The sequence below is a fragment of the Ailuropoda melanoleuca genome, chromosome 14 (genome assembly GCF_002007445.2).
Source record: "Ailuropoda melanoleuca isolate Jingjing chromosome 14, ASM200744v2, whole genome shotgun sequence".
NCBI classification, from domain to species: domain Eukaryota; kingdom Metazoa; phylum Chordata; class Mammalia; order Carnivora; family Ursidae; genus Ailuropoda; species Ailuropoda melanoleuca.
The window spans coordinates 51,786,770-51,811,330 of record NC_048231.1 but is presented as its reverse complement, the minus strand read 5'-3'; the positions used below and the strand labels follow the sequence as shown (position 1 = coordinate 51,811,330).

Below are 24,561 nucleotides of genomic sequence, written 5' to 3'. Positions count from 1 at the left end.
CTTAACAGAAAAAGAAATAATTGACCTTTGGTGATAAAATCACATTATAAATAGAGCACATTTCTCGGATTATAATCTGATGGGGGAAATAATCATTTTCAAAATAAACACTACTTAAACCTAAATCTAAATAAAATAGGTTATAAAATTAAAATATAGCCAATAAATGAAATAGAAACTTCCCAAGCTATAAGACCTGTGCTACGATGAAACACATACAATTACTTCAAAACAATCAAATGCACAGGGAAAGTGAGCACAGAGCTCGAGTCACTGAGATAGATTCCACTGAGTAGATGTTCAGATCATCGGAATCTGGAGAGAAGTGGCAATATTGGGGGCGCCTGGGCGGCTCAGTTGGGTAAGCGTCTGCCTTTGGTTCAGGTCATGATCCTGGGGTCCTGGGATTGAGCCCCGTGTTGGGCTCCCTGTTCAGCAAGGAGTGCACTTTTCTCTCTCCCTCTGCCCCTTCCCCCTGCTCGTGCTCTCTCTCCCTCTCTCTTCTTCTCTCTCTGTCTGTGTCGCAAATAAAAAAGAAAAGAAGAAAAGAAAAGAAAAGGAAAGAAAAGAAAAGAGATGAAAAGAAAAGAAAAGAAAGAAAAGAAGAGAAGAGAAGAGAAAAGAGAAGAAAAAGAAAAGAAAAGAAAAGAAAGGAAAAGAAAAGAAAAAAAAGAAAAAGACATGGCATGATTGGTGAAGAGGAAGGGGACGACAGCAGGTTAAATCATATTAACCAAATTTCCACTTTGTAGAATCACCATTTTGCATTTTCTTAAAATGGGGAGTATTCTATCTTTGCTAAATGCGAACGTTGAGTGAGAAACAGTCTGTCTTGATAATGAAAATGGCAAGACCCCAGCCCCAACACCCAGCCTGTCCTGCCCAAGTGCCTTCTATGTGCCAGGCCCTCTACCGGGCTCTGTGGCTAAGGTAAGTACAGCGCTAACTAAACAAAGCAGGAATGCGCCCGGCGCCTCACAGAGGCCCAAGTGATCCAGGAACGCAGAGGAAAGTAGAGAGCCTGTCATGGGAGGAGGGGACAAGACTTCCTACAACAGACTGCCTATGACCAACGTGGCGGAGAACAAAGTTCATGGTTTAATGATGTAATGAAGTCACCCAAGGCTAAGCAAGACCGTGTGAGTCAGGTGTAAGTAAATGCTGTATAATTATCTGTCAAACCCTCAAGTGACCCTGAGACGACTTAAATTGCCAACAGAAGTTCTTTCTTAATGTGCTCTGAGATCTTTGCTCAAGATGTCACTTCTGGCGATGGCCCTACCTTGTTTCCGAGGTAGGCTTCCGGGGCCGACCAGTAATACTTGGAAGTCAGCCTCCGCATGACCGAGGTGTTGTTGATGCTTATCTGATGGCGTCCGCCCAGCGCGTCTTGCTGAGATGGGATCTTGCTCGGACTGATCAGGTCGGTGACCAGCCACCCAGACATGTCTTTCACCTTAAAAAAAGATTCAGAATTTCAGAATATGAAATAGAAGTCCTCTGAGCTTTCAGCCAGCCCAGAACCAATATGCCTACAATGAAGAAACAGACCCAGAGAGCTTAGCTAGGGACCGAGTTAACACATTGTGGCCACCAGAACCACACGACTCGTGACCCTTCTACTTGTCAAAGGACCAAGAAAATCTGAGGATGAGTCAAACACTCCCCAGGTCCTCAGATCAATTATAAGCAAGTAGGCGAGCGAAATTGTCAAGGCCACGGATATATATTTTAGATTAAAAAAACAGCGAAGACCTTAATAGATGCATTGAACAAAATGTCTTTGGCTAACTCTGATTTCTTCATCATTGCTTCCTGCTTCTTACCAAAAAGCTGAAAAGTGTATTAAAAATAACCTCCAGATCCTATTCTCCTAATTTGTCATCTACAAGAAGATGACAAGCCATCATCCCAGCATGGTGGTCACAGGGGCTCACCTTCATTCTCAGGTACTGATTGGGATTCCCACTCCCTCACCCATGTTGCTCCCACTCTTCACCAGCCTGCCAGGGAGGGAGGGAGGGAAGGAAAGGAGAGCCAGGGACTAGCAACCCCCTACCCTGAATTCAGCTCTCCCGAGTTGGCCTTGGGGGGGGCCAAGTGGATACCATGGATGAGCCCTGTGCCCTGGGTCCTCCCTAACCTCTGGCCATCACACTGGCCTCCCAGTGCCATTACTTGGCATCCCCCTAGGACTCCCCATTCCCAGAACAACTGAGGATACCCTGCCTGCCCTCATAATCCCTATGTTACTTGCTGTTGTTGCTACCCTCACCAGGTTCTCTGAGTTAGAAAATTCTGCATGACGTCATCTCCTAATGTGCGTCCTGGCCTGAGACCAGTGTGGAGCAGTGGGTCCCAGATCTCACCTCTGACCCCACAACCAGATGCATTTCCCCACAGAAGAAATGGAACCACAATACATCTTACAATACCGTGACATCTATTGTTTGGCTAGGGAAATGTATATAGGAACAAACCCATGACCAAGAGAGACACTTTTGTGACACTTAGTAGCGGGCTGCCTCTGATCTGTGCCACTGTCATTCCAAACGGCCGGGAGCAGTCGTATGGGGAAAGGCAGCCCCCGCGCTTTAGAGCACAGCTCCCAGAGAGCTCATTAGAGATGGCACAATCTTAAATCTGGGCTCAGGGAAGGTACGCTCACCTGACTGATGGACCAAGAAAGGCTGTCACAGACATCAGAAACACCAAAGCAGAAGCACTCTGAGCAGCCCTCGGGGTTTCTCTCCTTCAAGTTATAGAATCCTGGCTTGCAGAGGTCGCAATTGTCTCCCTTGACATTTTCCTGCATGGAGGAGAGAGAAGATTAACTTCGAAACCAGCGTGTCTAGGTAGATAGAATAAAGTGACATGAACGTGACATTAACCAGATAGGGGCTTGGTGATTCAGAGAAACAGGTAAATAAATAGATGCTCCAAGGGGATGTAAAGCCTCATGAAGTCATTATCTCCAGATAGATATTTCGAAATTATGACCCCTCAATTTTGTGTTCAAGAATGAAGGTCAGGATCCTAGAGCTAGGTCATTTATATTGAAATGACTTCTTTCATATTGCTTTGATCTAAATCTTCCAGTTTTGCTGATCTTTCGAGAATTTTAAAACCTGAGAAGGGCTATATAATTGTTTGTCTTATTAATAAATGCTCAAGTTTATTTTCAGTCACTTATAACGTGCTTAAGGCTGCTTACATGGGGAGAAGCACAGAAGATATAATGGGAAGTCCTACAAATTACAGTTATTATGGGGAAATGGATATTAATATCAGATAGCAAACCCCCCACACTTCGCTGGTACCCAATGACTGTGTTTTTTATCATTGTCTGATTCCTTTTTAAAAGAAATCCAAAATAACAAATCTGCCTTTAATTAACATTTCTACAAATTTAGGATTTACCTGATTCTCCCCTAAACATTAAGCTGGAACAGAATGTCAGAGAAGGGGTAATGGCCCAAGCCTAAGAAATGCAGTATTTGGTTTCACCTTGGAAGTCACAGAAATACCTCTGGAATAGATGGCCATTGCCCAGAAGGCACCCAAAAAGCAGATGGGTGCCCATCTAAGGCCAAGGACACAGACTGTGACAGAACACCATGCTTCTCAGGAAGGTGTAGGGAAGCGAAGTTGTACTTAAACCTTGCTGCTTTGCTCAAGAACTGATCGCCTGAGTCTATGGAATGTGTTGCTTTCCTAGGACACCTCAAAGGAAACTCAGGGTCATCTTTAACCCCCCCACGTACCTTACAGAGACAAGGCTCTGAGCATGGGTCCTCATTCACGCTCCCGGCCCGACTACACTCACAGCGGACGCAGGCTGGGTAAGCCTTGTAACCAAATTGGCAGCGATCACATTTTTCTCCTGCGTAGCCTTCCTTGCATGGACATTGACCTGGCTGCTTCCCTGGGAAGAAAAGGATGGCGATGGCCCAGCAGGAGGGTAAACAGGTTAAAGCAGGGGTTCACAAACTATTTCTGTAAATGGCCAAAGATGAACTAGTTCAAACTTTGTGACCAAAGAATGTCTGTTACAATTATTCAACTCTGCCCTGACTGCTTGGGGCAGCACGCAGAATACAGCAGCAGATGGGCATAGCTCTGTTCCAATAAAGCTTTATTTACAGGAACAGGCGGGGTGCCAGATACAGCACACGGACCACAGTTTGTCGACCCCTGGTTTAAAAAAAAGAAAACAGACATGAAAAACAGAGGCTGCAGGGAATGTCAAATGGTGCTGTGACTTTGGAAAGCAGGGCACGTGATGTGGTGAGTGCTGGCTGCTCTACACAGCTAATAAATTATTGAACGCTGCATCTGGAACTAATGATGCACTATATGTTGGCTAATTGAATTTAAAAAAAAATTTTAAAAAACAACAAAAAAAGAAACCAGTTTGGCACTTCGTCAAAATATGAAGCATGTTACACTATGACCCAGCAATTCCACTCTGAACCATTTACCTAAGAACAATGAAAACATATATCCACAAAAAAGTTACACGTGAATGTTTGTAGCAGCATTATTCATAATAACCAAAAAGTGGAAACAAATGAAATACTCATCAACTGATGAATGGCTGTATAAAATGTGGTACAAACACGATACAGTAGTATTCAGAAAAAAAAAAAAAAAAAAAAAAAAAGGACCAAAGGACTAATGGAAACTACAGCATGGATAAACCTTGAACACCTGATGCTAAGTGAAAGAAGCCAGTGTCAAAAGACCATACATTGTATGGTTCTATTTATATGAAACGCCCAGGATAAGCAAATCCATGGACAGAAAGTAGATCAGTGGTTTCCTAGGGCTGGGGCGGAGGGCATAGAGGGAAGTGGGGAGTGATTACCAATGGGGAAGGGGTTTCTTTATGGGATGATGGAAATGGTCTCACAGTAGGCTGTGTTGATGGTTGCACCCAAATATACCAAAAAACATTGACTCATATACTTTAAATGGGTGAATTATACTATGGTAGTGAACTGTATCACAAAAGAAAGCTTTTTTTTTTTTTTTTGAAAGCACATGGGAAATGGTAAAGGGCAATGAACACTCTCTGCTTTTAATGGCAGCTCTGAAACTGTCTAGTTATGTAACCTCAGCCAAGTTTCTTAACTGCTCTGAGCTACAGTTTCCTTGCCTTTAAAATGCATTAAATAATTTCTATCTGCTATGGTTGAATGTTTAAATGATGTATTTCTTAAAATGCACCCAATCAAGGGTAATTCTCACTACAATCAACAGCACCCTCATTCTCATTAGCATCCCATTACCAGTCACTTGTAAGGATTAACTCAATTGTGTAAATTACTCTCTGCATTGTGGCTGGGCCCCACCCTTGGCACATCCTTCCCTGCTGATCAAATCCATTTTAACTGCTAGTGACTGAGGATTTGATGAGGTCACAGAAGTCTTTGAACAGATGCAACCTTTTCAGAAGATTCTGGTATTTGCATGTCCTTTGCCAGTTTTTGAAACAGAAAGCAATCTGACATTTACAAAGTTAGCAGGAGAATTTGTTTGCTTTGTGAGATGATGTATGCAAAAGCCTTGGGAGTGTCTTCTAAGAGCTAAATAGGGGGATTGCTATTTACTGTGTTCCCCATATGGCTTTAAACTGAGCCTTATTTCTTCTCTCACCAAATGCTCAATTATCTGATCAAATGTCATTTCATCACCCCAACATTGCCCTCTTTGCACCCCATCTCCCTCCAATCACAATTCCTAATTTTGCTTCATGCCCACAGCACTCATCACTACCCGGAGTTATATTACACATGTACTTGTTTGTTGAGTGTCTGCCTGTGAGTAGGAATTTCGATCATCTTGCTCAAGTACATATTCCTGGGCCCTAAAAAATTGCCTGACACACAGTAAGTGCTTGATAAGTATTTTGTAAACAAAAGAATCAATAGAGAATCATATCACCCAGTTTCTATCCAAAGATGATAGTTCCACCAGGTACAAATCTTACACACACACACACACACACACACATACACACACACACACACACATTAATTCAAGCACAAAAACGAATCAAAGACTTACCTTTGTGTAAGCCAGATTGGAGCTCATCTTTAATACAGACCGAACTGAGGGACCCGAAAGGGTCACAGTCACAGGGACGACACGGGTTGTCTTCATAAGGGGACACCTGAAAGGTAGTGTTTGTCCTGGATTATCTTACCAGAATTAATAGCAATATTCGCAATAATATCAACAATAATAACCAATGACAAGGTATTGGCTTTTTATTCAAATATGATTATTATAATGATTTTGTATACCCGGGGAGTGTAGGTCTCAGGAAAATAATGTGAGCTCAAGCCAGAAAGCCCCAAACAATTTTTTGATGGGACAGCTGCTAGTATCATTAGCAGAGTGTTGCCCTTTCGCATGACCACGGTCACGTGACTCCCCTCGCTCAGCTCTCTCTCACAGCCACATAGAAGCATCACCTAGACCAGACCTCCACAGGGAGCCAGATGATAACTACATATTAGGTCAGCCGAGGACAGACTGAACCCTTCCTACAGGCAAGATACAGCTGCAATAGTTTTTGGTCACTCTTCACAGTTAGTATTACACAACCAAGGTTACACAGCCAGTAGGGCCCCAAATCCAAGTTAAATAACAAGTGAACATCCTACTCTGAGCAAGGAAATAGGACAGATAGAGGAGGAAATGGATATCTGAAAAATGCTACTAGCAGAATGAGAATATAAAGGAAATATTACAAAAGGAAATGAGTTTCCAACATTGAAGTTGACCGTCGGTGAAATCTCTTTTCCACATTGAAAAGGCAATCAAATTCACTCTCACCTTGTAAGGTCTGTAATATCCATCAATACAGGTTTCACAATTGATTCCCATGGTGTTCTGCAGGCAATTGATGCAAACCCCCCCTCCTCGGAACTGTCCAGCAACGTTCAAACTCCTCCTCTGATTTGCAACATTTTCATCGTAGTAACAGTCTTGGGCTTTATTGTGACAATTACATTCTAGGAGAATTTTAACATAGCAATGACTATATTTATTATGTCCTATATAAAGAAAACCCTTCCCTCCCTAAGTTAAGTTTCTATGGCCATAAATTAAATTAGAATTCCAGAATGAGTAAATTGAATAGGATATGGGCAATCTTATGGGGGACAATTGGGAGTAGTCATCCACATTATACACATGCACACCCATTTGACCCTTCGACCTGCCTTCTGGGATCATAATCCCGCAGAAGTACCTGCACTTATGAGTGATGTGTACAGGCTTAAACATCACATTGCTGTTTGTGTTAACGAAAGACTGGGAACAACTGAACTATCCATGGATCGTAGCCATTTTAATTATATTGTATCCATTTAAAGGAATTCAGTGGTACTGTGTTTTAAAACAGCATTTCAGGGGCGCCTGGGTGGCACAGCGGTTAAGCGTCTGCCTTCGGCTCAGGGCGTGATCCCAGCGTTATGGGATCGAGCCCCACATCAGGCTCTTCTGCTATGAGCCTGCTTCTTCCTCTCCCACTCCCCCTGCTTGTGTTCCCTCTCTCGCTGGCTGTCTCTATCTCTGTCAAATAAATAAATAAAATCTTTAAAAAAAAAAAGAAAGAAAGAAAAAAAATAAAAACAGCATTTCAATAGAGAACAAACTGGTGGTGACCAGAGGGGTGGTGGGTGGGGGGGTGGGTGAAGCAGGGGAAAGGGATGAAGACACACTCATCGTGAGGACCACTGAGTCATGAATGTACAGAATTGTTGAAACACTACATTATACACCTGAAACTAACATGACAGTGTGTGTTACTTATACTGGAATTAAAAAAACACACACAAATAAATTTAAAAAATAAGGACAGCCTTTCATAATTGCTAACATGGAAAGATTTTCAAGACATACTGTTAAATATAAAAGTGATGTGTAGAAAGACATGCATAGCTTGTCAGGTTCTATGTACGAACTACGATGGGGGTAGGAACATATTGATGTACGCTTTGTTTGCATAAAAATTTCAGGAAGAACATAGTAAGAAATAGTAAGAAGTGGGAAGGATGGAAATAGAGTGGAAGTAATACTTTCATTACATATTTTTTATATATAGGTGGATGTTGGAATCATGTGAATATATGGTCTACTTAAAAATTAAACCCAAATTAATAAAGAATACATTTATCTATGGGAAGAGCAACCCGAGATAAAATAGCAAACCTCTAAATATACAGGTGGGCCTTAATACTTTAAATCGTATTCAGGTAATATGTAACTTTGGGAACCCTTCGAATACTTAAGAAAACAAGCTACGCACTAGTCACAATGTTAAGTCATCATCAAGATAAGCATATTAAGAAGGAAAAGCACTGCATCCTTCCATCCTCAGGGGACCTACTTTCGCAAGTGTTCCCAGCAGAAATGGTGCCGGGCCTCCAGGGCTGCTGGTGGTACCCAGGACAGCACCTACTGCAACTCTCTCCGCAGGTGTTATGCTCACACTGACACTGTAGTTTCTAGAAATGGGGAAGACAAAATGACATTTGGAAATTAACCTGTATATTTTTCGTAACTTTATTTTTAAAAGAACTGATCACAGTCCCATATCCAGCCTAACGGTACACCTGAGGACATATGGCTCCAACAAAGCATAGAGGCATTGATTATAGAGAAAAATATACACACATGACCTGGTTACAAACAGAAGTGAGGAGGAATAAAACAAAACTCAAAATAGAATGGGTTCATGAACAAAAAGTTTTCCAAATAAGATGCACTGATATTCAGGGTTTATAAGCTCCTATTAATAACCTTCCTGTTCTTCCTAGGTTTCAGCCTCAAAAGAGGAAAATCAATCAAGAGTCAGAGAAGTACAAAGACTGGGGGGAAAATAACAAGTTGCTTCATATAAGAGGAGACAGGGTGTCATATTATTCACTTAGTATTATGCTAAAATGGGTAAACTTGATTTTCTCTTGATTTAGTATCAAAAACATGGAAGAGGGAGAAAATGGGGAGCCATTCTTTTAAAAAAATGCAAGCATAGTTTATAGCTGTGCATGGTTTTTGCTTGTCAGTCTTATAGAGAAAAGAGTTTCGAAGATCATAAGGCCACCAGATTGTGTACCTGAAAATGGTTAAAATGGTAAATTTTATGTTACGGTTAACACAAAAAAATTCATAGTAAATACCTAATTAGAAATACATCTTCTAAACAAAAAAAGAAATAAAAGGCATCCAAATTGGTAAGGAAGAAGTAAAGCTCTCACTATTTGCAGATGACTTGTTACTATATATGGAAAACACCAAAGACTCCACCAAAAGACTACTAGAACTAATCAATGGACTCAGTGAAGTTGCAGGATACTAAATAATGTACAGAAATCTGTTGCCTTGCCATAGAGTAATAATGAAGCAGCAGAAAGGGAAAGTAAGAAAGCAATCCCATTTACAACTGCACCAAAGCAATAAAACATCTAGGAGTAAACCTAATCAAAGAGGTGAAAGACCTATACTCTGAAAACAATAAAACACTGATGAAAGAAATTCAAGATGACACCAAAAAGTGGAAAGAAATTTCATACTCATGGATTGGAGGAAGAAATGTTGTTAAAATGTCGATATCACCCACAGAAATCTACAGATTTAATGCAGTCCCTATCAAAATACCAACAGCATTTTTCACAAATTAGAACAAACAACCCTACACTTTGTGTGGAACCGTTAAAGACCTCAAACAGCCAAAACAATCTTGAAAGTGAAAAACAAAACTAGAGGTCTCACAATTCCAGATTTCAAGTTATATTACAAAATGGTAGTAATTAAGACAGTATGGTACTGGCATTAAAAAACAGACATATAGATCAATGGAATGGAACAGAAAACCAAGAAATAAACTCACAATTGTATGGTCAATTAATCTTTGACAAAGGAGGAATGGATATACAATGGAAAAAAGACAGTATCTTCAACAAATGGTTTTAGGAAAACTGGTCAGCTACATGCAAAAGAATGAAACTGGATCACTTTCTTCATCGTACACAAAAATAAACTCCAAATGGATTAAAGACCCAATGTGAGACCTGACACCACAAAAATCCTTGAGGAGAGCACATGCAGTAATTTCTCTGACATAGACCATAGTAACATTTTTCTAGATATGTTTCCTGAGGCAAGGGAAATAAAAGCAAAAATAAACTATTGGGATTACATCAAAATAAAAACTTCTGCACAGCAAAGGAAACAATCAACAAAACTAAAAGGCAGCCTACTTAATGGAAGAAGACATTTGCAAATGACATATCCAATAAAGAGTTGGTATCTAAAATATATACAAAACTGATACAACTCAACACCCAAAAAACAAATAATCCAATTAAAAAATGGGCAGAAGACACGAACAGATATTTTTCCAAAGAAGACATCCAGATGGCTAATAGACACATGAAAAGATACTCAACATCACTGATCATCAGGGAAATGCAAATCAAAACTACAGTGAGATATCACCTCATACATGTCAGAATGGCTAAAATCAACAACACAAGAAACATCCTGTGTTGGCGGGGATGCAGAGAAAGAGGAACCCTCTTGCAATATTGGTGGGAATGTAAACTTGTGCAGCCACTGTGGAAAACAGTATGGAGGGTGCTTAAAAAGTTAAAGATAGGGGCGCCTGGGTGGCGCAGCGGTTAAGCGTCTGCCTTCGGCTCAGGGCGTGATCCTGGCGTTATGGGATCGAGCCCCACAAGGCTCTTCTGCTATGAGCCTGCTTCTTCCTCTCCCACTCCCCCTGCTTGTGTTCCCCTCTCTCGCTGGCTGTCTCTATCTCTGTCGAATAAATAAATAAAATCTTTAAAAAAAAAAAAAAAAGTTAAAGATAGAGGGGCGCCTGGTTGGCACAGCAGTTAAGCATCTGCCTTCAGCTCAGGGCGTGATCCCGGTGTTCTGGGATTGAGCCCCACATCAGGCTCTTCTGCTATGAGCCTGCTTCTTCCTCTCCCACTCCCCCTGCTTGTGTTCCCTCTCTCGCTGGCTGTCTCTATCTCTGTCAAATAAATAAAAAATCTTTATTAAAAAAAAAGTTAAAGATAGAACTACCTATGATCCAGCAATTACACTACTGGGTATTCACCCAATAAATTAAAAAATGCTTATTCAAAGGATACTCACACCCTATGTTTATTGCAGCATTATTTACAATAGCCAAACTATGGAAGCAGCCCAAGTGTCCATCAATAGGTGAATGAATAAAGAAGAAGTGCTATGTATCTATACAATGGAATATTATTCAGCCATAAAAAAGAATGAAATCTTTCCTTTTGCAACATGGATGGAGCTAGAGTATAACACCAAGTGAAATAAGTCAGCCAGAGAAAAACAAATACCATATGATCTTGCTCATATGTAGAATTTAAGAAACAAAACAAATGAGCAAAGGTAAAAAAAAAAAGAGAGAGAGAGAGAGAGAGACAGAGACAAACCAAGAAAGGGAGGGATGGATGAAATAGGTGATAGAGATTAAAGAGTATGCTTATCATGATGGGAAAAAAAAAAATCTGCTTTGTGCTGGACATACCAGGAAAACAAAAAGAGAGAAATAGATCCTCCAAAGAAAGTGGAATAAAATTGTTCAAAAAAATGAAACCAGTTAAATAAGCTGAAAAATATTTCTTGCAACATAATTTTATACCTTTCAATGTCTGACTTGAATGAAACACAGTAAGGCAAACACTATAGCTATAACTTCTTTTTCAAAGTTTTAATAAACTGTAAAATACTAGAACTCACCTTTGTAGTTTCATCCCATGGGCAGCTGCTAGCATGGCCATAACAAATACACATTCCTCCAACAGAAATGTCTTTGATTGAATAGTAATACTAAGGAAAAAGAAAGTGACAAACAAAAATTAAGGCCTCTTCTATTTCAGTTCAAAGAAAATGTTGGGCTCTCCAATATATAGCTTAGCCATTATTGGTAACCTGAAAAATAATTAGATATACATATTCAATTATATTTCATGCACAAAGAATCCTTGTGTTGATCTAAAACAAATAATGCCCAAATGAGTTCATCGACAGAAACCAGAGGAGTCTAAAAGAAATTCTTAATTTGGCTGTACCTTATACCAGGCAGTCATATTCAACACCCATAACTGACAACCCTAAAAAACATTGCTACATTGAATACGGCAGTATATAATTGAACATAGTACTTTATACAAAGGATGATAACTCATGACCAAGTAGAATTTTCCCCCAAAACGCAATGTTAGTTCAATACACAAAAATCAGTAAATGTAAATCAACATATTAACAGAATAAAGGAGAAAAAAATCATTTGATCATTTCAATAGATTCACAAAAAACGTGTTATAGAATTTACCACCACTCATTAAAAAAATGGCAAGCTAGTAAAAGAGAATCTGCTCAGCCCTAATAAAGGGAATCCATGAAAACCCTAGAGCTAGAAGTGAAAGATTAAGGGCTTTCCTCTTGCCATCTGCTCTCACCATTTCCATTCCACATCTATGGGAGGTGCCAGCCAGTTCAATAACGGAAGAAAAAAGAAATCAAAGGCAGAAAGAGTGCCCAGTAAATCCAAACTCTCATTATTTGTAGATGATATTATTGTGTACTTGGGAAAATCTATTAAAACACACACCCACCCACACAAAACCTACTAGAAATCATCTGTGGCTTTAGCAATGTCTTAATATGCAAAATCGATGAACAAAAATGGACTCTTTCTATACACTGGCAGTGAAGAAATGGAAAATAAAATTTAGAAAGCAATCTATTAAGGCTAACAGGCAAAAAATTAAGAATAAATTAAATAATAGATGCACAAATAAACAAATAATAAAACTTCACTAAGAAGAACTACAGAGGACCAAGACACGTGGAGAGATACAGCATGTTCATGGATTAGATGATCCAATATTATCAAAATGTCTTCCAAAATCCTTCCCAAACGATTTATCAATCCAGTAGAAGCCCAATGAAAATCTTAGCAGGATTTGGGGGGTGGGGTAGAGATTAACAAATCCATTCTAAAATTTATAAGGAGACAAAATGAACCCAGAATAGCCAAAGATATTGAATTATTATGGTACCTGACTGAAAGACTTAAGTCTAAAATCTACAGCAACTGAGGACGTTTGTTATTGGCATAAAGACAAATGGTGCTAGAACAGTCGCATGCATATACAGGGAAACAGACGGCCTTGACCTCTACCTCACACCAAACACAAAAATTAATTTGAATGACAATAGATGTAAGAGCTAAAACTATAAAGACTATACTAGACAGAAGCATAGGATAACATCTTTGCAAACCTGGAATAAAAAAGTAGTTTTCAGAAAGGACACAGAAAGCATTAAGTATAAAAGAAAAAATAATACATTGGACTTCATTAAAATCAAAACCTCTCAAAGGTCATGGGAATGTAAATAAGCAAGCTCCAGACAGAGAAGATACTTGCAATGTTGATATCTGACAAAGGACTATACACAAAATATATTAAAGTCTTTCATAGCTCTGCAACAAGGAGACAAATGACCCAAATGAAAAATGAACAAAATACTCGATCAGATACCAATAAGCACCGGCTCACACGTGCCATCAGGGAAATGCAAATTAACATCACAAGGAGCTGTCACCAATGCACACCAGAATGGCTGATGTGAAAATGGGTTGACAACCCAAATCTGTGACAGTGTGTCACACAACAGCACTCCCACGCGTTGCTGGTCTGCAAAATGGTACAACTTTCCATAAGGCTTCACAAATTCTTAAATATTAAACACACAGCTACCCTACAACTCAGTAATTCCACTCCTAGTTTATCCAAGGGATTTGAAAACATTTGTCCACACAAGCCTTGTACATTTACTATACACTTAAAATCTGTACATCTTCTCGAATGTAAATTAAAACTCAAAACTTTACAATTTCCTTTTAAGTGAAAACAGCAACAACTTACTCGCTGAAGATTGGATGTGGGGTCAGACCAGTGAAGAGCAATACTGCAACATTCACTACAGAATGGCATTATGCGATATGGGGGTGGGGGGCGAGGACACGATGTCAGAACTATCCCCTAGTTTGTAAGAGCCGTTCTAAACAAAGCATATATAATGATCTTCAATGAAGTCAGAAAAAAAAAAAAAAAGGGCCAACCTGGGAGGACGAAGCCAATCAAAAAGAAAAGTCTATTTTCCTTAAACAAAATAAACTTTTCACAGTGGGCAGGAGCCCTGCCATAGACTTACTCGTCGTGTAACAATAGGATCAAGGTCTCTAGGGTCACGGTGGCTGAGGGTCATGAGATCGGCGTGGAGGGTTCTAATGCGCTGTAAGCGAAGGCGGATATATCGTGCAGAAGTGAACTCCAGCAACTTGGGGGAAAGATCATCAGCGCTCGGTCTGCCGTTGATTAGCGATGTGTGGATCTAAAGATAAAGACATCAACACGAACCAATGTCAATTTGAAGCCTGCAGAAATATAGCCCTGATTGTTTAACTTCAGGACATAATCTTTACTGATACCATCTAATAGCAAACCAAACAACTAGATTCTTATAGAAACCCAACATTTGTTAATTACTACTTGTGAACACCATGATCACAAAATATCTTCAATTAATTCAAAGTTATGCATTCCGGTATTTCAGACATTGCTAGAAAACTTAATGGGACCACTGGTCCCAGTGTTGAGGGTATTTGAACATGCATCATTAGGCTACGACTCCTCTGAAACAAATTCTAAATGCCCGGAACAGACTTGGGAGAGTGAGAGAAGGTGCCAGGAAGTTTTGTATACCCACTTTCTTAATCTCTGCTCCTGAAACAATGCAGGCTTGCTGCAGAATTCCTGCTGTGAAGAGTCCTCAGGAGAGCTTTTGTAGTTTTATCTCATCAAGCCAGGCACTACTAAAGAATGACTTGTTCTTTGGGGGGCGCCTGGGTGGCTCAGTTAGTTAGGCTTTTGACTCTGGATTTTGGCTCAAGTCATGATCTCAGGATCGTGAGATCCAGCCCCTCACTGGTCTCTGCACTGGGTGTGGAGCCTCCTTAAGAGTGTCTCTCTCTCTGCGCCCCCACCCTGCTTCCTCTATTAAAAAAAGAAGAAAATGAAAAAAAAAAAAGGGAAAAAAAAAAAGAATGCTTGCTTTTTTTTTTTTAATTTATTTGACAGAGATAGAGACAGCCAGCGAGAGAGGGAACACAAGCAGGGGGAGTGGGAGAGGAAGAAACAGGCTCATAGCAGAAGAGCCTGATGTGGGGCTCGATCCCCACAACGCCGGGATCACGCCCTGAGCCGAAGGCAGACGCTTAACTGCTGTGCCACCCAGGCGCCCCAGAATGCTTGTTTTTGATTGTACTCTGACTTTAACGCAGTGTGTCTGCCACTCTGGGAGTGGTGAGCACTGAGCTGGGATACTTCACAAGCCATTTCCAATCCTCAACACCTCCAAAGGGGAGAGCTTCACAGAGAAAACTAGGAACTACATCTTTTAGAGGCATTTTAGCTCCCCCTTTAATATTTCAACAAATGTTCTTGCCCTGGTGTCATGGGAGAGATGCTTTAAGAGGATCTGATACAGTTACTGAGGCACGGCAGACGGAAGACTGAAGGCTCTTCTCAAAAGGAAGAAATCAATAAGGTGAAATGTATGGGTTACGACATCAATCATCAGGAGACTCCCGTCAATACCTTGAACACAGCTAGATGGTTAAATTAAAGATCTCTGTAATCTGTACTAAGGGAGATCGACTGTGAGTGGTCAACGTTGGCTCTTACAACGGCTATCTCTACATCTGAGGTGAGGGCTCTGCGGTGGGCACAGTACCTCTCCGTGCTCAAGCGGTACCAGTCTGGAATAGTAGGAGGTGCAGATCACTTCGTCATCAGCCCTGTAGGTGGGCGGCCCCCGTCTCGGAGTGATATTGTAACGAGTCAAGCACTCCGTGTCACTAACTGCATAATACTGCCAGGGGCTGAACGTGGTGCCGTCCAGAGAACGCTCCAAAATCCAGTTTCCAGGTCGAGGGGCATTAGCAGCTTTGATGATGACGTAGGCGACTTGAAAGACCTGAAACAAAGAGAGTGAGAAATCTCAATCAAGAATCAGTAGCGACTGCTCAAAAATCCAAAGGCCTCCTGACAGAATGACTGTCTGATGCTCACTAATGCCTCCTCGTGCCTTTGAGTGTAGTTGTGCATAAATGTTGATCAGAAATAGGTCTTGTGTATGTTCTCCTGGCAGCATTGCTTTTCAAAATGCACTCAAAAAAGTACTCTCACAAATCCATCTGTGTTATTACAATCATCATTCACAGTTTTAATATTAACATAAGTGCTCGTTCTTTTGTTTCCAGCATCTTTCCGTCAGGACTCTGAATGATTATAGTGATACAACATTACACCAATGGCAGCTTAAGTGTATTTCTTATAGTAATTTGGAAATAAGACGTCTGAATATGAGGGGGAAAAGTCAGTCCACTATGTGTGTGCCTGTTTGAATGACGTCCATCCCAAGCAGGAACAATATGGAGAGCTGACAAGGATGTGGAAGAACAGGAACTCCCATGAATTGCTGACAGGAATGCGAAATGGTAAAGCCTCTTCAGGATGCAGCTTGCCGGTTTCTTCAAAAGCTAACCATATTCTTCCCACACAACCCAGCAACCGCACTCCTTGGTATTTACCTAAATGAACGGAAAATTTCCAAAGGCAAACGGATGGACAAAGTGTGATACTTCTGTACACTAAAATGTCACTCAGTGATAAAAAGAAATAAGCTCTCACACTACAAAAAGAGACAGAGGAACCCTAAATGCATGTTGCTAAGCGAAAGAGCCAATCTGAAAACGCTACGTACTATATAATTCCACAAATACGGCATTCTGGATAGGGTAAAAATGCAGAGACAGTAAAAAGATCAGTCGTTGCCAAGGGGGGGGGAAGGAGAGATGAATAGGGGACCACAGAGGATTCTTAGGGTGGTGAAGCTATTCTGTAGGATATGTAATTAAGGACACCTGTCATTACATATTTGTTAAAACCCATAGACTGTGCAACACAAAGAGTGAAACAATGTAAATGAGGGACTTAATTAGTAACAATATATCCGCATGGCCTCATCCACTCAAACAAGCGCTCGACACTAATGGCAGATGTGAATAAAACGGGGAAAGGATGCAGAGGGGTGAGGGAGCTATGAGACTGTACTTTATACTCATTTCTCTGTAAACATTAAACACTGTTCTGAAAGATTAAGAACTATTCATTTAGAAAGAAATAAAAAGAAAGTGTAGAGCTGGCATACAGGGGGAAAGGGGATGTACTAATGGTATGAGGAGACTAGCTAGGTAAATCTTGGATTTGGAAGGGACTCTTGTCCTATGCAGCCCCAAATTCAGCACTAAGAAGGAATCATCTCTCCACCAACCAGCCCCTCTTGGCACACTCCAGTGACAGGAAATTCGTCTGCTCTTAAGATAGTTCTTTTGTTTTATGGAAATTTCCTCTGTTAGGGGGATCTTTCCCTGAATTGATTCTCAAGGTGCCTCGTAAATTCCATTCTCTGGAGCTGCAGAAAAGATGCTGATTCCATTTCATGTAACTCTCCATCAATCATTTAAATGTGACAATCATGTATCACCTCCAGAATCCAAAGTTCTCAGCTTCAACTCTTTATCTGAAAATACTCATCATTTCACAAGACGTCATTGCCTTGTCATGATGCTCTGAACACAACCTAACTTAAAAATGCAGTTCCCATGAACTGAATATAAAACTTCAAATGTTTTTCTGAATTGGGAAAAACATAGTAGAAATATTATGTTTCTCGTTTCAGTAATTCAGCTTTAGCAAACGTTCACTTTTCTGTTAGTAAATCTAAATTAGGTTTAGGGTTGCAAACAACAATACAAGAAAATGCCTTCTCCCATGTGAACTGCTATTTACTCCAGATTTCCTATAACCCAAATTAATAGAGGGGATTTTTTTAAAACCAAAGTCAAATTTTTTTTATTTTTTTAAATTTTTTTAAGATTTTTTAAATTTATTTATGTGACAGAGAGATAGCCAGTGAGAGAGGGAACACAAGCAGGGGGAGTGGGAGAGGAAGAAGCAGGCTCCCAGCAGAGGAGCCCAATGTGGGACTCGATCGCGGAACACCGGGATCACGCCCTGAGCCGAAGGCAGACGCTTAATGACTGCGCTACCCAGGCACCCCCAATTTTTTTATTTTTAAAATACATATATAGTATATGTATATAGATGTGTACACACATATATGAGTTTATTGTATGTACACCTGTGTCTATATACATATATGCATGTATGTGTTGGGAACGAAGTTATTATTCACTTATTCTGAGTCTTATTGCTTCTGGGTTTTTTGTTTTTGTTGTCTTTGTTGTTAGCTTCTCCCATCTTAGCCCTCTCCAATTCCAGGAACACAAGAGTACCTTAATTTTAACCCACCATAAGCCAAATAATTTTACATTAGCCTACGGAATCATTCTCTGGGAGAGACAACTATATTTCATTATCATAACTCTATTCACCTACAAGAAACAGCCTCCAACCAAACTTAGCAAACGATAGAGGTGTGTCTGATATCTGGACAACCCATATTCATGTGCTATTTTCCTTTAAAATGAAACCACTGTTTCTAAAGCACATTAGAAGTAAAACAATGTTCTCAGATTTCAGTAATGAGGAAAATGAGCAACCGTGTATCTGCTGAAGTAGACTGAACAGACCATGTTTAAAAATCCAGAACCATTTTTGTCAATTAAGACCACTTTTAAAAATTAAAATAATGCAGGGGCGCCTGGGTGGCACAGCGGTTAAGCGTCTGCCTTTGGCTCAGGGCGTGATCCCGGCGTTATGGGATCGAGCCACATCAGGCTCCTCTGCTATGAGCCTGCTTCTTCCTCTCCCACTCCCCCTGCTTGTGTTCCCTCTCTCGCTGGCTGTCTCTGTCTCTGTCAAATAAATAAATAAAATCTTTAAAAAAAAAATTAAAATAATGCAGGGCGCCTGGGTGGCTCAGTCAGTTAAGCGTTTGCCTTTGCCTCAGGTCACGATCCTGGGGAGCTGGGATAGAGCCCTGCATTGGGCTCCCTGCTCAGCTGGGAGTCTGCTTCTCCTTCTGCCTGAGAATCCCCCTGCTTGTGCTCGCTCTCTGTCAGATAAATAAATAAAACCTTTTAAAAAAATTAAAATAGGGGCGCCTGGGTGGCTCAGTTGTTAAGCGTCTGCCTTCGGCTCAGGGCATGATCCGAGCATTCTGGGATCGAGCCCCACATTGGGCTCCTCCACTGGGAGCCTGCTTCTTCCTCTCCCACTCCCCCTGCTTGTGTTCCCTCTCTCACTGGCTGTCTCTCTCTCTGTCAAATAAATAAATAAAATCTTTTTAAAATTTTTTTAAAATAATGCAAAAACTATTTTATCCTGGCATAAACATCTCCAGAAAATTCTCCCATGAACATAATTACATGAATTTTATTTTTCAGTGTTTATTTTAAAGAACCTTGTCCCCCAATTTTATAATGCATATATATCTTAATTTATATGTTTCCCTGATTTACCAAATTTTAATGTTACTGAAATACTGAACACCTCTGAGAAGTACTTGGCAATTAGTCTTACTGTCTCCTCTAGGACTGATCCTGAAGTACACACGGAGTTCGTTATACAGCCTGGCGGTGCGATACTTCTGCCTTTGCAAAGATCCAGGGCTGTCCGGGAGCATGTTGACAGACTCCAATCTTCATAGTTTTCCACTGGCTTTCATAGCGATGCCCAAACTAACTGAAGAGAGAATACCCTCATCTTTGCTCACTGCTTGTCCAATTGCTTTAGAAATATTTTCATCATAGAAGTAGAATTCCATGATCATGGAACCTTGATCATTCACCGTTGGTGAATATGTTAAACCAGACTCTAAAACATGGAGGTGCCCAGGGGCACCTGGGTGGCTCAGTTGGTTATGATCTGACTCTCGATTTCAGCTCTGGTCATGATCTCAGGGTCGTGGGATTGAGCTCCACGTGGAGGTCCAAGATCAGCAGGGAGTCTGCTTGAGATTCTCTCTCTCTCCCTCTACCCCTCCACCCACTTGTGTGCTCTCTTGCTCTCTCTCTCTCAAATACATAAATAAATCTTTTTAAAAGATGGAGGTGCCCAGTGAGACAGCGCAGTGGGGCAGCCCATTAGAGAGGGGTAGAAGGAAATTCACAAGGACAAGCTGAAATGAAATGCATTTACCTTCTGTTTTCCAGTTTCACATTTGAAATGGAAAGAACTAATAGGATGACTTCATGCATGTTAAGAACTTTACGTATATCATTTCATTTAATCCCAAACAACTCCTTGATTTCCAAATGATTATTGTGCCCATTTTATATATTTAGAAGCTGATATATAGAGAAATTAAGAGACAAACTACTGAGTTGCAGGTCCCAATAAGAGTGCTGGCCCCCAATGTCCACAAACACCTAAGCTCGCTGAACTTCTTTTTTGTGACACCAAAATAAAAGACTGCTATGTTCACTTGAACACTGGATTCACATCTAAACAAATGCAGTGGCAGCTGTTCCAGCTAACTCTGGGCATTCTACGGCAAGAGCCTGGGATGAGCAGAGGGGTGGCAATAGGAGGGTGTGTAAGAAACAAAAATGAGTAACAGCTAATGCTTATGGAGCACTTACTGTGGCCAGGGACAATGCCAAGTGCTTTATTAGAATTATTAATGCTTCATTAGATTTGTTGGCTTTTCTAAATCTACCACTAAATTCTTCTTATGAAAGTACATATTGTTTTTTCTGCCACTTTACAGATGAGAAAATTGAGCCGTGGAAAGGTTATGTAATCCCAGGATCTCACGGGTACTAAAATGCATGCTATAGGGCTTTGAGCCCAGCAGTCTGTCCTCAATCACTATGCCACACTGGTAGAGATGGCAAGGAAAAGGAAGGGCCAAGTTCCAGGCTGGGGCAACTGGTGGGTACTAACCTAGTTTTTCCATTATTGCAATACCACGTTCTTGTATTTTCCTCAAACTGTTGTCAGCTTTCACACTAAGAGTTTAGCCATCTATAAGAAAATAACATCAAATGGAAGGACAACCATAGGGGAGAAACTTCAGGACAATCCCTCAAGGAAGGAAATGTTTAACTCTTATCTTGATCAAGACCTTGGGCTGTGAAGCTGGGCATTGTTCTCACAATCTCTCAATAGTCCTCAAGGTCCCCAAATTAAAAGAGACTAAAAAACAAACCAAGAAAGGGACTGGGAGCTGTAAATCTATGAAAGAGGAAGAGGAACGTATGAAGCATCTAAACATAGTTTGTCCTTACTTAAGCCATGCTGTGGACTGAATTGTGTCTCCCCAAAATTCATATGCCGAAGTCCTAACCCCTATCTGCAGACAAGGTCAAGAGGTAGTTCAAGTTAAATGAGGCCATGCAGGTGAGCCCTAATCTAATATGACCGGGGACTTCAGAAGAGATTCAGACACGATGCACACAGACCTAAGGGTGAACATGTGGGGACACAGTGAGAAGTCATCTGCAAGCCAACAAGATAAGTTCCAGAAGAAATCAACACTGCCAACATGTTGACCTTGGACTTCTAGCCTCCAGAACTCTGAGTATATATACATTTCTGTTGTTTAAGCTGCCCAGTCTTCGGTATTTGCTACGGCAGGCCTAGCAAATTAACGCGAGCTCTGATTCACCAACTGTGCATTGATAAGTAGGTCTGAGCACATAACAGAAAAAGTGAGGGACTCTATGTTAGTATATAGAATCTTAAACGTTTGCCCAGATAAAATCCATGATATTTCTGTTGCTGTGTGTGTGTGTGTGTGTGCATGGTTGACTGAACCGCCTTTTCTCTCCATGCAAGGCTGGCTGAGCAAAGCTGCTGATGCCGTTTTCACCAGACTCAGAGTCACTGTGGTCTTGCCAGACCTGCAGCTGATACAGCCCTTTCAAAATCCACCTTCATCAAGGTTTTCCACCAAGTGGCCTTTGTTAATGATCTCTGGAATGCACATAAACAGTGTCGCATAACAAAAGTGGACATACATCAAACACCACTTTCTACAGAGGAATCCAGACAGGAATTTCCATGCGGGCTGCTGTCTTAAATACATTATATCCACCTCACGCACAGGCATCTGAAAAATACAGATCATCTAATTCTCCAACAGTGGAGGTTAATTTCCAACGTCCGTGGAGACATCAAGTCTCTGCTCTCTGCAGAAAGCTCGGCTCCTCTCTGCTGGACCTCAGCGTGTCATCTGCAGGGGACCCAGACACCACATGGGACCCCCTCTGGAAATTCTAGGTATAAGCACTGATGGCCTCTGTGAGTCACTCAACGGTGAACAGAAGAATATTTTCTCTCTTACGTGATGGAAAAGAGCTTTACTCAGACAAAAGAGTTTTAGGTTATGTGTCAAATGACATTTACAAAGAGTTAAGTATATTTGATAAGTAATATTTCTCAATTATCCCCATAAAAGTAGTGAATTTGTGCTTCGAAGCTTTACTTCTTATGACATTATTAGACAATAAAATTCAAAATGATCATTTGAATTAATATTTATTACTCAAGAATATGGAAGTTATTAGTTACTAGAAGGCCAATTACTACACAGGCACGAATCACTTCTGGGTTTAGAGTATCCATCACTCAAACATCCAGGCAGTTGATAATCTTGTGGTGTAGCAAGCAAAGTTTGGGGCGTAAGAAGATTCCTTGGCACACAGGATACATCTGACGCACATTTTAGGTAGGCCTCTATTTATATAGACAATGACCTCAAAATGCCATTTCTACCATATTTTAGTTGGCTGTTTTACTGGTATATCCTCATTTTGGGAAACAGGGATACAAAATTAACAGAAGGAAACAGCTTTGTGAATGAGAAGAGAACTCTGGAATAAAACTAGATTTGTTTTTCTTTAAACTCGGTGCTGTCATTAGAAGAGCAAAATAAACATGTCAAAATCTAATCCCCCCCCCCCCCCTTTCTTTTCTTTTTGTCTTTTTATTGGGGAGAGGAAGAACTGGCTACCAGTAGTGACAATTTAGATCAAGTCGGTTTCTTTCCTTAAATTTTTTAAGATTCACGTCTCAGAAAATCAGGAATGGCCACTTTGGAAGCAAGCTCAGATACTTCAAGTAGACACTGAGGAGAAGCAAAAGTGTAAAGATGATCAGCGATAAAAGGAGGGCACAGCCGCACGAGCCTGGCTTAACAGTAAACAGTCACCCATAACCAGCCATCTGAAGATGGGAAAAGGATATTCAAAACATCTGTCAGAGGCAGTTCTGCTTTTCGTCTACTAGAAAAGCTATTTTAAAAAGGACCCACCAGTAAGCTGTCCCATGGGCCACATGCCACAGTTTCCATTTAAGGATGACTAGCAGTATTTCAAAGGGAAAGTGTCAAACCACTTTAAGAAGTCAAAACTGAAAAGGAAGGGGTTGGTTTTCATTCCTGTCTCCATGTATGTCTCCACATAATTGTTCCCAGAGCTCAATCTCGCGAGCGCTCTGGAATGATTTTGCTGAGTTTTATGGAAGATAAGTTGGAATCACGTCGAAAGCACCAGCAGACACGTCACCCAATGCCCTTTGGAGGCATCGCCACCTTTCTTCCCCATCCTGTAAGCGTCACGTGACAGCCCAGAACCCCTAGAATGAGATAAGTCCGCTTGTGAAATGTTTTTAGAGACCATTCTCGGATCTGAGAAATACAAAAGGCACATTTCTTATCCCCTGATGCCTAACCTCCACCAGTGTTTCACCTACAAATATCTTAGCCTTTGAAATTATATTAGGCATCTCCCCAAAATGCAGCCTTCCCTTTGTCAGGTTGGAGCAGAGGTGACAATAAATAACTTTCCTTTCTTCCCCTACTGACTGTGGAAGTAGGCTCAGAAATCTGTCACAGAGACTGAAGAAAGAAGTGAGCAATACTCCAGAAAAAAGGAAAAATGGAAGTCGTGGCTTCGATGAGTGACATACGGCCTCTGTGTCACAGGCTGAGCAGATGTGTGCACACCTGCTCAGTGACCTTGGCCTGTGGGTCAGGAACCTGTGTCCTGACAACAATCTGCTCAGTGAAAGAAGAACAAAGACATGACTCCAGGGTGCTCGGGGGTCAGCTCTTCAGCCAGCTAGGAAAATGACTGCTCCTTTCCTGGGGAGGAGGAGGGATGGACAGAGAAGCAGAGATGTTACTCCTAGAGCTGCACCCCGTAAGGACACATGAGGAAGGGAACAAGGAATGTTCTCTAAGAATTTTTCACTTAAGGTTCATTCAGTAAACATTGTTTGAGCATCTGCTTTGTAACAGGGACTGTGGCAGGTGCAACCAATACAGCAGCGAAGTGGAGGACGCAGCGTGGGCCGGATGCCCTAATGGAAAAGACAGTGATTGATCAAGTCCCCAGGAAGACTAAAGGTGTCTGGGTGCAGTGGGGGAGGCCAGCCTAGTCTGGGAAAGGTGAGATGGTTGCAG

General features: G+C 41.0%; 1 protein-coding gene across 1 annotated transcript in view; it reads right to left on the bottom strand.

Annotated features, from left to right (window-relative positions):
• The window catches only part of LAMA1 (laminin subunit alpha 1), a 165,711-nt gene that overhangs the window by 95,512 nt on the left and 45,638 nt on the right, over positions 1-24,561 (bottom strand). Inside the window, exons 4-12 of the mRNA XM_034642580.1 lie at positions 15,859-16,101; positions 14,278-14,457; positions 11,794-11,883; positions 8,402-8,519; positions 6,844-7,022; positions 6,070-6,175; positions 3,765-3,925; positions 2,669-2,809; positions 1,283-1,456 (exon numbers count right to left, since the gene is read on the bottom strand). Coding sequence (XP_034498471.1) covers positions 1,283-1,456; positions 2,669-2,809; positions 3,765-3,925; positions 6,070-6,175; positions 6,844-7,022; positions 8,402-8,519; positions 11,794-11,883; positions 14,278-14,457; positions 15,859-16,101 — 1,392 coding nt within the window. The remainder of the gene's footprint in view (positions 1-1,282; positions 1,457-2,668; positions 2,810-3,764; positions 3,926-6,069; positions 6,176-6,843; positions 7,023-8,401; positions 8,520-11,793; positions 11,884-14,277; positions 14,458-15,858; positions 16,102-24,561) is intronic.